The following is a 13446-nucleotide window of genomic DNA, read 5'->3' on the forward strand; positions in this document are numbered from 1 at the left end:
TCTTTTTGTTCTTCTTGCTGCGTTTGCTCTGTTTTATTGAGCTATGGATCTACTGGCTTTGAAAAATATACTGGGCCTCAGATAAGAGGTTGCTGAGAAGTAGCAAGCTCATTCAGTTTATCGAATTGGCAATCTAGTTGGGTACCAGCTGTCTGTTTCTTTATATATAAACAACAGAAGATTCTGGAATAGAGGCAGTTACTCTTTCTTTTTTTGGTCTTCAAATACATATTCTTTCCATTAGCATCCATATTCGACTAAATAAAAATTAGCTTATTTAAAAAAAAAATCAAATTTAAACTTGATTTTTAAGCTCATTTAATAAATAAATTGAGCTTGAACTTAATAATATTTGATTCATTAAAACTTACGAGCAGCTCATTTAACAAATTTATTTGTAAAAATATTTATATTAATTATTATATTTTATTATATTATAAATGTTTATTATTTTATATAAAAATATTTTAAAAATATGTATTATTCAAAATTATGATATTATTATGTATAAAATATATTTATTAAATATAATTATTTATAATTTAAATTTATTTTTTAATGAAAATTAAGGTTTAATTAGTATGAACTTTATAATTATAAACTTAAAATTCATTCTTAAATGAGTCTAACTACTTGAGATTTTTTATTTGACTCAACTACTTGAGTTTTTATTGAGCCGTGGATCTACTGGCTTTGAAAAAAAATACTGGAGCTCAGATAAGAGGTTGCTGGAAAGTCGCAAGCCCATCCAGTTTAACCAATTGGACATTTCAGTGTCATCCTTTTAATTTGATTATATTTTCAAATTTCTTTTATTGATTTTAAAAATATAATGGAATTTAGTTCTTTTCCCTTATGAAAAGAATTTGAATAAGAAAAATAAAATGGGAGAAAAATAATTGATACAACTTGCTTGTCTTTTGGATCACTACTAACCCAAAGGCAACGCTATGATTATATTTGTCCTTAAAGACGCAGTAAGCTACGTTACCTTGGAATTGATTTCCAATGCCAAAATGAGCCATCAATAGCCAAACAAAAGTAACAAGTTCTCCACCTTCGATCATGGGAAGTTGCAGTGCAATGATTTGCAGCATACGACATCATCTCCACCCACACACTGCTCAGTATCTTCCATTTCTGTTCTTTCAATTTTTTCAGCTCTTTGGCTAACATACATGCAGTGAACAAAACAGATTTGCTTCCATCTCCCTTCACTTCTGTTGCCTTAAACTCTGTATTCACTTCAGGAATCATTTGACATGCTTTCTTTAGTTTGTATGATCTTATGCCTTTCTTTCTAAAAAATCTTTCAGCATCAGCACAGGTATCTTTAAACCTTACCTTACAAATTCCTGCCACAGTAGCCATCATTGTCGACTGCATAATTAAAAGATACAGCATGTAATCTGACAAAATTTTACTGAATTCTTTTTCATTACTCTTATTTTCTCTCCTTTTTATCATTGATCAAGAGCTCAGTTGCAATGTGCCACATCAGGATGCTCTCGTCATAAGGGACAGCAAGAACACAAGATATTAACTCGTCACTCCTTTGTTTATCCAAACCATCATTTTGAAGAACCCAGTCACCTCTAGCCGAACATATTTTCCTGACAGTTTCTGCATCATTTATCAACCGAGATCTCTTTTGCAGCTCACCGAAAATATATTCCCAGAGCTACATTGTCAGTGGCTCGCTGGAAACATATGTCATCTCATCCAGAAAATCCTTGAGGCCCACAAGATCAATGAGTCGATCCTTGAAAGCATTCAGGCACTGGATGGCTTTATCAATGCACGAAAACCGAGTGACCTTTGTAGGTCTAGTCTTTATGCACTGACAGAAATTGTTGGTGATGCCACATTGATGAAAACTTTTATCAATTCCCAAATAGGAATGATTGAGATTATATATTTTTGAGGATTTAACTCAAAGAAAGCGAATCCATTTCTCAATAGAAAATGCATAAAAATAATGTTTAGAGAATTGAATGAAAATACTTGAATTGTTAAAAAAAATTAAATTTAGTATTCATATAGCAAAATTTTCATTTTCATTCCGAAATATGTTTTCATAATATTGTATTTTTAAAAGGATATAGCCCAATAAATTAATTTTATTCAAATAGAGAGATTATATAGTAATTTGACTAGTATTAAAATTCACTAACTAATAAAAAATTTGACAAAAATTTTACAGACTGATACATTTATTCATATATGCAAGTATCCATACATGCAATTATCAGGACTAGAATATGTACGATACTGCTACTTCTGGTCGAAACTAGCACAAGAGACCATTTGCTTCATTGCTTCATCAATTACTAGCTGTGAATTAGAACTAGAAGCAACATCCTCCAAGATTTCATTTGTGCTATTATCCTCAGAAGCTTCCACTTCAGTAAATTCATTTGTTTCATCGAGTAAAACAAGACTCTCCACAAAAGTATCCAAATAAAAGGACTGTGCATTGCCCCAAATTTTTGTATCAAAGATTTCTTCTGTCTTTGGATCATAGAAAACTAGGTCTCCAAATGATTTTGCCAATAGAACCTTACCACTTTGCCTAAATGCAACTAACTTTCGTATCCATTTCAAATGTGAAATATTGAAAAGTTTGGTCCAAGATCCTGGAATGCCATATTCTTTCATCATCCAAACTGTAAAACAGCCTTCTCCTGTCAATTTAAAAGAAGCAACCAGCAAAAGTGATCCATCAAAAACTGCAACATCCATAAAGTGATATTTCATAACCAAACAATCTGGTACCTCCATTTCCCCAAACACCTCTTCTCCCAAAGAAAACGACACAATCACATCCCGTACACCTGGCCCATTGCCTCGCTTGGTGGCAACCCAATGACAAGCTCCATTCAGAAAAGCAGACGATGAGCGCGCAGTGATGAAATATTTCAGATCTTTTTTAACCTTTCTCCAACCCCTACTTCTCAAACTGTATATCTCAACAAAAGGCCGAATCTCATCAAAGATAAAATGCGAATACACTATTCTCACAAGCTTATAATCATCAGTAGTGGAATCAAAGCCAAACCCAAGTGAGGGTATATAGGGTCCATATGAGGTAAACGTAAAATTAGGACAAGGAATGTTAACAATCTTTCTAACACTAGGGTTCCATAAAAAAGCTTTCTCAGCGTATTTGCCATAAACATCATCAGATAGACAAAAAACCCCATTGCAAGAACCCACTATATTAACAAAACGCTTTATGCCTTTAAATGGGCAATCAAGTTCTTCAACAGGGTTTGCAGGGAAAGACTCATCTGGGTACAGCAAATAACGCACATTTTCTTTAAATGGCCAAACAAGTTCTCTGGGGCTGTAACTAAAGAAAAGTAGGCCACTGTTCCTTGCAGCGGTTTTCTTGAGATGTTGGGCTATGAAAGAAGGGTCGGCGATCAAAGAGTACCAGGTCTTGGAAACGCATCTGCATTTGAGGAGTGATTTAACTGGCAATCTTGACAAAACTTCCGCGAGCAATTCTTGGGGAAGATGATCAGACATTTTTCTTTTTGTTCTTCTTGCTGCGTCTTCTCTGTTTTATTGAGCTATGGATCTACTGGCTTTGAAAAAAATACTGGGCCTCAGATAAGAGGTTGCTGAGAAGTAGCAAGCTCATTCAGTTTATCGAATTGGCGGGAACAGTTTATTGAGCTAGAGCGTCGAGCTGGCAATGTAGTTAGGCACCAGCTGTCTGTTTCTTTGTATATAAACAATAGACGATCCTGGAATAGAGGCAGTTACTCTTTCGTTCTACACAAAATTTTTCGTCTTCAAATCCAAATCTATTTTCAAATTTCTTTTGCTGATTTTAAAAATATTATAGAATTTAGCATCCAGCGAGCCATCAGCAACATAAAGAACTTCTTTCAGCTCTATGAGCCAGTCCTTGACCTCATTACTCAAGGCAGACTTCTCCTCTGCATCAAGAAGAACAGCATGGATTGAGGAGACTCCTTTCTTGACTTTCTCGAGTTCATTCTTGACACCCCACAACAGCCAAATCTCTTGGAGAAAGATAGAATCCAGTTTGTTAATGATGTCTCCAGCAAAATTGAAGAGAACCATTTCAGTCATTTTTGGAAAAAAGGGTAGACGGATGTGTTTTGTGACTGCAAAAAGAGGCAAATGTTGTCGTGAAGAGATACAGCAAGAAATGGCAAAATATTTATGAGACTTGTGCATTACATCTGAACTCTATGCCTTGCGTCGACAAGTCATCAAATGTTAAGGCTCACCATTTTATATACACACACACACATAATAAAAATAAAAATAATAATATTTTTATTCAATCTTGAAAGAATTTCTGTAATCACATCTTGAGGAAGATGATCTGACATTTTTCTATTTGTTCCTCTTGCTGCGTCTGCTATGTTTTCTGGGTGACGTGACACAAAACAAAGCTACGGATAATAATGGGCTCGATCCAGTTTGAGGCCTGTCTTTAAAAGCTCTGTTCAGATGAATTTTATTATTATTAACTATTTATCAATGAAAATTATTCATTTATTATAATATTATCAAAATATATTTAAATTATATTATAATATAATTTAATTTTAAAATTAAATACACAAGTATTTTATATACAAATATTTTATTAAAATTAATAAAAAAATAATTTTTAAATTTATTAAAATTAATGTAAATAATTTATTTAAATTATCAGAGAAAAATAAAATTTTTAAAGTGAATATAATAACAAATACTAATAAAAATTTATAGTGTAATTATAAAATTAAATGAGTTCATACTAACTAATACACTATTTTCAATTGAAATTGCCATCTCCTTTCCACGCTTCCAAATTCTCTAGGTTTTTCAAATGATCCAAAGCTATCTTCCGGGAGCTGGTTTTCATCAATATCGGTGAAGACATTGTTAGAGTTTGATGGGGAATTAGCAACAGAAAGCTTCCATGACATTGAGATCCCATTGGAGCTTCTTGAAAATGGTGGATTTGAGACCCCATTGTCGACCTGATTGAAAATGATTCTTATGGTTTGTGCACATCCTGCTGCACTACTTGCAGTTTTTGTCAAATGAATAATTAAAAAAATCAATGTGGAAAAGCATATTTCCATTGTTCCACAGGAGCTACTTAGTGCATATTTTAGGTAAGACGCATTTAACTTTTTTCTTAAAATTATTACAAAATTTAACTATGTTTGGTGATCACTTATAATGTACCGTTTAATATTTTAATTTAGTCAAAATATTATCAATATATTGAGAAAATATTTTATGAAATATTACGCTTATAACTTTTAAAGGTTTAGAGACTATTTTGACTGTAGAAAAAAAGACTATTTTGACTATTTTGACTACTTTTAGAGGTAAGGGCCAAGATTTATCATTTTAATTCAGTTTAATGGAAAAAAAATTAATTTTTTTAGCAATGTTAATTTAATTTCAAAAATTTATTGTATTGATAATTAACTATTAAAATTAATTTACATTATGTTTTTAACGGTTTATCTCTCCAATTTTAACAATTGATTTCTCTAATTTCAAATTGTAGTTATAATTATTATTGCAGTCCATGAAAATTTATTGTGGATATGAATTTGCAAAACAGAAAATAAATGGGTCATAAGTTCATCGGGTATGGACCCAGTAAGACCATCCGACTCTTAAGTTAGAGCTGATATGAGTGAATAGTATATTGGATTAATTAAGGAGAAAGAACATACCCCTATAGATGATATGATCTCTTTACATAGGATATAAACAATAGTTGATTATAGTAAGTCAACTATATAATTATATGGATATTATTAGTTAGTATAATTATAGGATTACATTTCTATTTATAGTGTATAATTATAAACATTGCTATATTTGACAATCCTATCAATATTGTTTATCTTTAATCAAGATTCTTTTATTTTATCCAGTGGGTCTTATAGTAATTGAACTAATTGAAGGAATCTCATTATTGAATTATTAAATATCATTAGGCTCATGAGCTATCTAAAAACTCGGGTTATTGAATTAATTATTTTTATTTTGAGGAGTTATATCAATTATGAAAAAATAAGATTATTAAATTCGATATGATAATTGATCCGAGAAAAGAATATGATAATTGATCCGACAAAATAAATTTTTGTGATAAAGCGGTACTTTATCATTTCGCACTATTATGAAAATGTAACTTTCCGTCTCTCTTCCGTTAGTTGCTATTTATGTAGACATTATTGACCGACATGGACGTCTTTTAGGGGTTGATGTAGATTAAAATAATATTATTTAATTTTCAAAATTTTAATATCATTTTTTTTTATATTTTCACGTTAAAAAAAATAATAAGTGATCTTATTTAGCCTAGCCAAAGAAGAAATTGAGAAAAGTTTATTCTCCTCAAATAACATTCTCATCTAAATTATGAGTGAATAATCTCAATTGTGTGAAATTGATCAAGGGTTAGAGATTGGATTAGTTGTTCAAACAACTTTTAATCTTTTTCTTTTCATTTTTTAATTTTTATTCATTTATAAATAAAATAAATTTATTAAATAATATTATTTTAATCCACGTCAACCCTTAAAAGTCGTTTACGTCAATCATTATTGTCCACATCAATAGCAACTAATGGAAAAGAGACGAAAAGTTAAGTTTTGATAATAGTGCAAAACTATAGGATATCACTTTGTTATAAAGCGAACAACAGATCTTAAAGTAAAAATGAGTGAAACCACATTATATTTTTTGATAATTTCTCATAATATAGAAATTAAATATAAAAGATACATGTTTAGACTTATATAAGAAACAACATTTGTTAAAACAAAAAGAAAAAAAGTCATCCTATGATATTTTTGGAAAACCCCTCTAGTGGTTTGGAATGGATTTCATAGTGGCAGACTGATCCACAATCAAAAATAATTAATAAACCATTGAAATAAAATTTTGAGATAAAAAAAAGGGTTATTGTTAATGGGTTAAAGCTTCTATCCTCCCATTAACACGCCACTCTTATCATTACCAAACCTTAGAAGGACACGTTCGCCACTTTATCATCAGGAAACTGAACAAACGCACTTTAACCTGATTATTTATTGGGTGTTACTCAATTTGAAGGAATTTTTATTTGTTACAATTGTTATATAGTACACTAAGGGCCTGTTTGGTTTAACTGTTGGATACAACTGATAGCTGTTAGCTGATAGCTGTTACTGTTAGCTGATAGCTGATAACTGATAGCTGATAGCTATTTTATGTTAAGTGTTTGGTAAAATTATATTTAGCTGTTGCTGTTGATATGTAAAATGACTAATAAGGGTATATATCATATAATTTATTTAATTTTTAAATAAATATAAAATTATAAATTTATTACATTATATTATTTATTTTATTATTAAATTAAATATATAATTATTAAATTAATATATTATATTATTTAAATAAATATATAATTATTAATCTATTATATTATATCATTTATTTTATTATTGAAATAAGAAAATAATTATTTTTTAAGATGATTAAATAATTTTAAAAATATAGATAAAATAATAAAATAATTATTATTATTAATAGAAAAATTTATAATTAATTTTAAGTTTTTAGATATAAATAAATATTTTATATTTTATGTTATTAATAAAAAATATTTTAACAAAGTTAAAATATGTTAATTAAAATATTAAAATTACAAATAAAAAATAAAAACATTAATAATATTAATTTTCAAGTTAAATAAAAAAAGAATAATATGGTCAAAATAAAAAATAAAACCAAATTAGCTATCAGCTGATGAGAAACAGCTCTAAAAATAGAGCTGATACAAACTGCAGCTGATGGTATCATATCAGTTGCCCATCAGCTATCAGCTCTATTTTTTTAATCTTATCAAACACTATAATTTATCTGTTTGAGTGTCCATCAGCTATCAGCTGCACCCAACAGGTAAACCAAACACTCCCTAAAACCATTATAACAACACTACAACCATTATTAAGAGTTAAAAATTATTTAATACATTTAATCAACTTTAAATCCCTCCATTTGGTTCATGAATATATATTTGGTTCGATAAATTTACAGAGAAAGAAAAGTGCGGTTGGCAGGATTCAAGTCTCCCAGTGAGTGGGAATGTTCAACAGATAATAATTGATTCCAATTTTCCTTTCACATACATCTTTAAAATGATACTTCGATCCATTTCCAGTATTCTAACAAGTAATTTTTGTTTGAAAAAAATCCAAATTCTCTGCAATTAATCTATAGAGATGTTTCCATTTCTTTGGATTGTTCTTCTTCTCAACTTTTTGATAAGAGGAGAATTCCTTTTTTGTGCACAAGCTCAGCTTGTGGACTGCCATACTTCTGACAGAGAAGCTCTTCTTGATTTTATAAAGGGTCTTGAAAATTCTGAGAAACAACTCTCTTCATGGAAAGGAAGCAACTGCTGTCAATGGTTTGGAATAGCTTGTGACAATATCACTGGAGCTGTAACCAAAGTTGATCTCCACAGCACGTCAGGTTTGTTGAACTTGAGCGGAGAGATTAGATCTTCACTCACAAAACTCAAGTCCTTGACATATCTGGACTTGAGTTCTAACTCATTCACTGGCACAATTCCTGATTTCTTACCCTTCCTGGAGAACTTGCAATATCTAAACCTATCATATGCTGGGTTTAGTGGTGCAATTCCTCCAAATCTTGGAAACCTCTCTAGCTTGAAGTTTCTTGATGTCTCTTCTCCTAGTTTAAATGTTGATAATCTTGAATGGATGAGTGGTCTTCTCTCATTAAAATATTTGGCCATGGATGGTGTAGATCTTTCAAAGGCAGGAGTAGGATGGGTTGATGCATTAAACAAGCTTCCATTCTTGACTGAGTTGCATTTATCTTCATGTCATTTATCCAGTCTCAACTATTCTCTTCCTTTGGTCAATTTTAGTTCACTTGCTGTCCTAAACCTTAGTAACAACTACATCAAATCCAAGTTTCCAAATTGGCTGGTGAATATCAGTAGCCTTGTTTCAGTTGATATCAGCTATAACAGGCTACGTGGAAGGATTCCACTCGGTTTTAGTGAACTGCCAAATTTGCAATCATTGGATCTTGGTTATAATCAAGATCTCTCTGCAAGTTGCTTCCAACTGTTGAGAAGAAGGTGGGGAAAAATACAAGTTCTTGATCTATCTATGACCAAATTACATGGAAGAATTCCTGCTGCCCTTGGAAATATAACTTCTCTTATTTATCTTGATTTATCAAAAAATGATGTTCGGAGTAGTATTCCAAGCTCCATTGGTAGGCTTTCTAACTTACAATTTATTGATTTGTCCTGTAATAATCTGACAGGAGGTTTACCAGAATTTCTTGAAGAAGAAACAGCAAACTGCCCTTCCAAAAGTCCTTTGCCTAATTTGAAGAACTTCAAATCCAGTTACAGCAATTTAACTGGTAAGTTGCCAAATTGGATAGGCAATCTTAAAAATCTAGTTGTCCTCGATTTGAGTTATAACTTGCTTCAAGGTCCCATCCCCCGTTCTTTCGAAAATTTGCGGCAGTTGTCTGAACTCAGACTTGGATCAAATAAGCTAAATGGTAGTCTCCCAAAAGGCTTGGGAAAGCTCTCTGCATTGACTCATCTTGATGTTTCCATTAATCAACTGGCCGGTGTTATCACAGAAGCACATTTTTCAGGCCTAAGTAAATTGAAGCAATTGATTCTTTTGAGAAACTCCTTCATCTTGAAAGTCAATTCCAGTTGGATCCCTCCATTTCAGCTCTGTACCTTGGTTATGGGTTCATGCAATCTAGGTCCATCCTTCCCTGCTTGGATCAGATCTCAAAAAGAGATTGTCATTCTAGATTTCTCAAATGCTAGTATTTCAGGTTCCATTCCAAACTGGTTTTGGGACATGTCAAGCACTCTAAGTTATTTGAATGTTTCTTTGAATCACTTGAAGGGTCATTTACCAAATCCATTAAATATATCTCCCTCTGCAACCAGTGTTGATTTGAGCTCCAACCTCTTTCAAGGGTCCATTCCTCTTCCTCTTCCTCTTCCAAATGTCTCAATCCAAGTGCTTGATCTTTCCAATAATCAATTCTCTGGTTCTATCCCAAACAAGATTGGTAAAATCCTTTCACATTTGCAATTCCTCTCTCTTTCCAATAACCAGCTGGCTGGTCATGTCCCAGCCTCTATTGGAGAGATATCGACTCTTCAAATCCTTGATCTTTCAAGGAATGGTTTGATAGGAAGCATTCCTTTGAATATCGGGAATTGTTCTAACCTCACTGTTCTAGACCTTCAAAATAATAATTTGTCTGGTGAGATTTCAAAATCCTTGGGTTGGCTTCATTGGCTTCAAATACTTCACCTCAGCAATAACAGATTCTCAGGAGAAATCCCATCATCTCTCCAGGAATTGAAGGAATTAGAAACTCTAGACCTTGGAAACAACAGTTTGACAGGAAATATTCCGTCATGGATAGGAGGAGCTTTTCCACGTCTCAGAATACTTAGCCTGAGGTCAAATTCCTTTTCAGGAGAAATTCCCTCTAGACATTCGAATTTGAGTTCTCTACAAGTTCTGGATCTAGCAGGAAACAAGTTGAATGGCAGAATTCCTTCTAGCTTTGGTGATTTTAAAGCCATGGCTCAACAACATGTAAACCATTATTTGACATATGGAGACCCTGACAGACGCTACTACCAAGAAAACATAGTTGTGAGCATAAATGGGCAAACTCAAAAATATTCCAAGACTCTTTCACTCCTGACTACCATAGATCTTTCTGGAAATAATCTACATGGTGAGCTTCCTGAAGAACTAACAAACCTGGTTGGTCTTCTAGTTTTGAACCTGTCAAGAAACAACATCAGTGGCCAGATTCCACACAGCATTTCAGAAATGCATCAGTTGTTATCTCTTGATCTGTCAGGCAATAATCTTTCAGGTCCAATTCCTTCAAGCCTCTCTTCATTGACTTTTCTGGAATATTTGAACTTGTCCAACAACAACTTATGTGGTGCAATCCCATATACAAATCAGATGTCAACTTTTAATGAATCCTCCTTTGATGGGAACCCATGTCTATGTGGAAATCCCCTTGTTGTGAAGTGCTCGCTTAACAATAATAATTCTGACAATGGAGGGACCAGTAACCATTCAGACTATAATGGGTTGATTGATAACTGGTTTTACTTGAGCATTGGGTTGGGATATGCAGCAGGTTTACTGCTTCCATATTTGTTATTTGCAGTGAGAAGATCTTGGGGTGGTGTATACTTTGCTGTTGTGGATAGGATCGTAAACAGATTGTCAAATGCACCTGCTCTTGTGGATAGGATTGTACACAGATTGTCAAGTGCATCAAGCAGAATAGCAACAAGAACAAGAACTCAGTGCAGTTGCTGAGTTCTCTTTCCTCTTCCAGGTTCTTGTAAAAAATTTTGCCACTGCTGTCAGTTTAAAGTTGTTTGAAGTTAAAAATTCACTTGTTTTCACATAAATGGCTTGTAAAGATATATAAAATGAGACATGGGTTAACTTCTGCATTCCCATCAATCTTTCAGAGTACAGTCTTGACATAAAAAAAGGGTCTCAAAGATTCTGAGAATTAACCTGCTTCCTTCATGGCAAGGAAGCAGGCACCTACAGAGGAGAAAAGTTCAATTTAATATGCATAAGGTTATGAGATGATTGTAGTTCTTGAGTTTGTTCTTTCCAGGTTGATTTCTGAGTAGAAACTGTTTCAAATTGTTGCTCTAACATTACCTCCGATATAAAACTGTTTCAAATTGTTGCTCAAACTGTTTCAAATTGTTTCTCAAACTGTTTCAGCCATTGGCCTTATTATCCAGAATAACAAGACATCAGCCCAAACTAGGAGTCGTTTGGTAAAACTACTTGCCGTTCGTATGAAATGATCGGACAGTTATTGAAATACAGCGATATCATTAGCCTGCCGTCTATCAGTGATTGCTCCTTCCTAGAGAGGGTATGCAAACAATCGGTTCAGTTGAAACGGAACTGATAAAACTGAAAATCAAAAATAAAAATTTTAACAGCCAAACTAAATGGATCACTACAGGATAATTGAACTGAACTAAATTGATAAAATATTTATTTAATTTGATTTTAAACTGATCAAATGAAATTTTGTAAGATTTCATATTTTTAATAATTAAATCTCAATAATAAAACATAAAAAAAATTAGAAATTAGAACTAAAAAAATCTTAGAATTTATATATATATATATAATTCGATTCAGTTTGATTTTTTTATTTATTATGAAAATAATAGAAACAAAATGATTAATCAAAATTATTAAAATTTATAAACTAAATTAAACTAATTAAATTTAAAATCAAATCGATTGAATCAAATTAATTCAATTCGATTCAATTTCTGATTCAAATCAAAATTTGCTCGCCCTAGCTCGACTTAAGTTTCCGTGGAAACTTTATTTTTTACCAAATAATTTTTTATTAAAATAAATTTTATTTTGTTAATAATTGTTTTTTAATGAATTAAAAAGATGTAATTTAATGGTAAAAAAATAAAGTAATTAGAAAATATTACATGGAACACTCCCTAAATTCTTCCTTTGTTGCACTAAACGGTACCGTTTCCTACTTATCATATTCCCAATTAGATCTTAGCTTCCCTAATTGTATATAGCCATAGCCCCCGATTTCAAAATCCCTAATTTAAGACTTAGCGAACGAATTGAACTGGATTGGAACTGACAATTCTGATTTAATATTCAGGAGATTGGAAACGAAATCGCTTGTTTCCGTGAGATATCTAGAGCAGGAGCGATTCTTCTTCTTGGATTCCCTGAACTCGTAGCCAAAAGCAAGAAAATCTCCAACAAAGAAAATGTTCTGCTTTTGCTTGTTCGATATGTCCACCGCGTCAATCATTGAGAGAAGTTTCAAATTGCTTTTATTTGATCAATATCCCCCTTTTATGCTTGATTGCTACTATATCAGTTACATCATAATTGCTTATCTACTACACCAACAGCCTATCAACAGGTCACTCACTGGCCCATTCATTACGCCATCTAACAACAGCGTTGGCCAAGCATGGCAGGACAATTTTCCATGTATATATGTGACATATTTAAATTAAGAAATCAAACGAAAAACTTAAACTTGAATATGGAGAAGTTTCATGATCCAAATGAGTTACCTGCATGGGATTGTGTTACACGGAATAATTATGGAATTCCAGAAAGAATGATTAATTATAAGCATTGGTAAACCACGGAGAGTTCATATTCAAAAGTGCTTTATTTAAACCGCGTCGAATCCACTTTAAGCCTCTGGACGCACCAGTGTTGTTAGTGGGGAAGTAAAGAAACGCACTTATATCACGTGCTTAGAACTGTTTCTAGTCAATTATAGATTTTAAAATTGTGAAATATGGTTCCAATT

General features: G+C 32.1%; 1 protein-coding gene across 1 annotated transcript; it reads left to right on the forward strand.

The window, feature by feature from the left end:
• The first annotated feature begins 8108 nt into the window (after positions 1-8108).
• On the forward strand, positions 8109-11812 carry LOC110639848 (receptor-like protein EIX2). The gene has a single exon (XM_058150962.1). The coding sequence runs from the start codon at positions 8268-8270 to the stop codon at positions 11415-11417; it is 3150 nt and encodes a 1049-aa protein (XP_058006945.1). The 5' UTR covers positions 8109-8267; the 3' UTR covers positions 11418-11812.
• Positions 11813-13446: the final 1634 nt, after the last annotated feature.

The sequence above is a fragment of the Hevea brasiliensis genome, chromosome 8 (genome assembly GCF_030052815.1).
Source record: "Hevea brasiliensis isolate MT/VB/25A 57/8 chromosome 8, ASM3005281v1, whole genome shotgun sequence".
Classification (NCBI taxonomy): domain Eukaryota; kingdom Viridiplantae; phylum Streptophyta; class Magnoliopsida; order Malpighiales; family Euphorbiaceae; genus Hevea; species Hevea brasiliensis.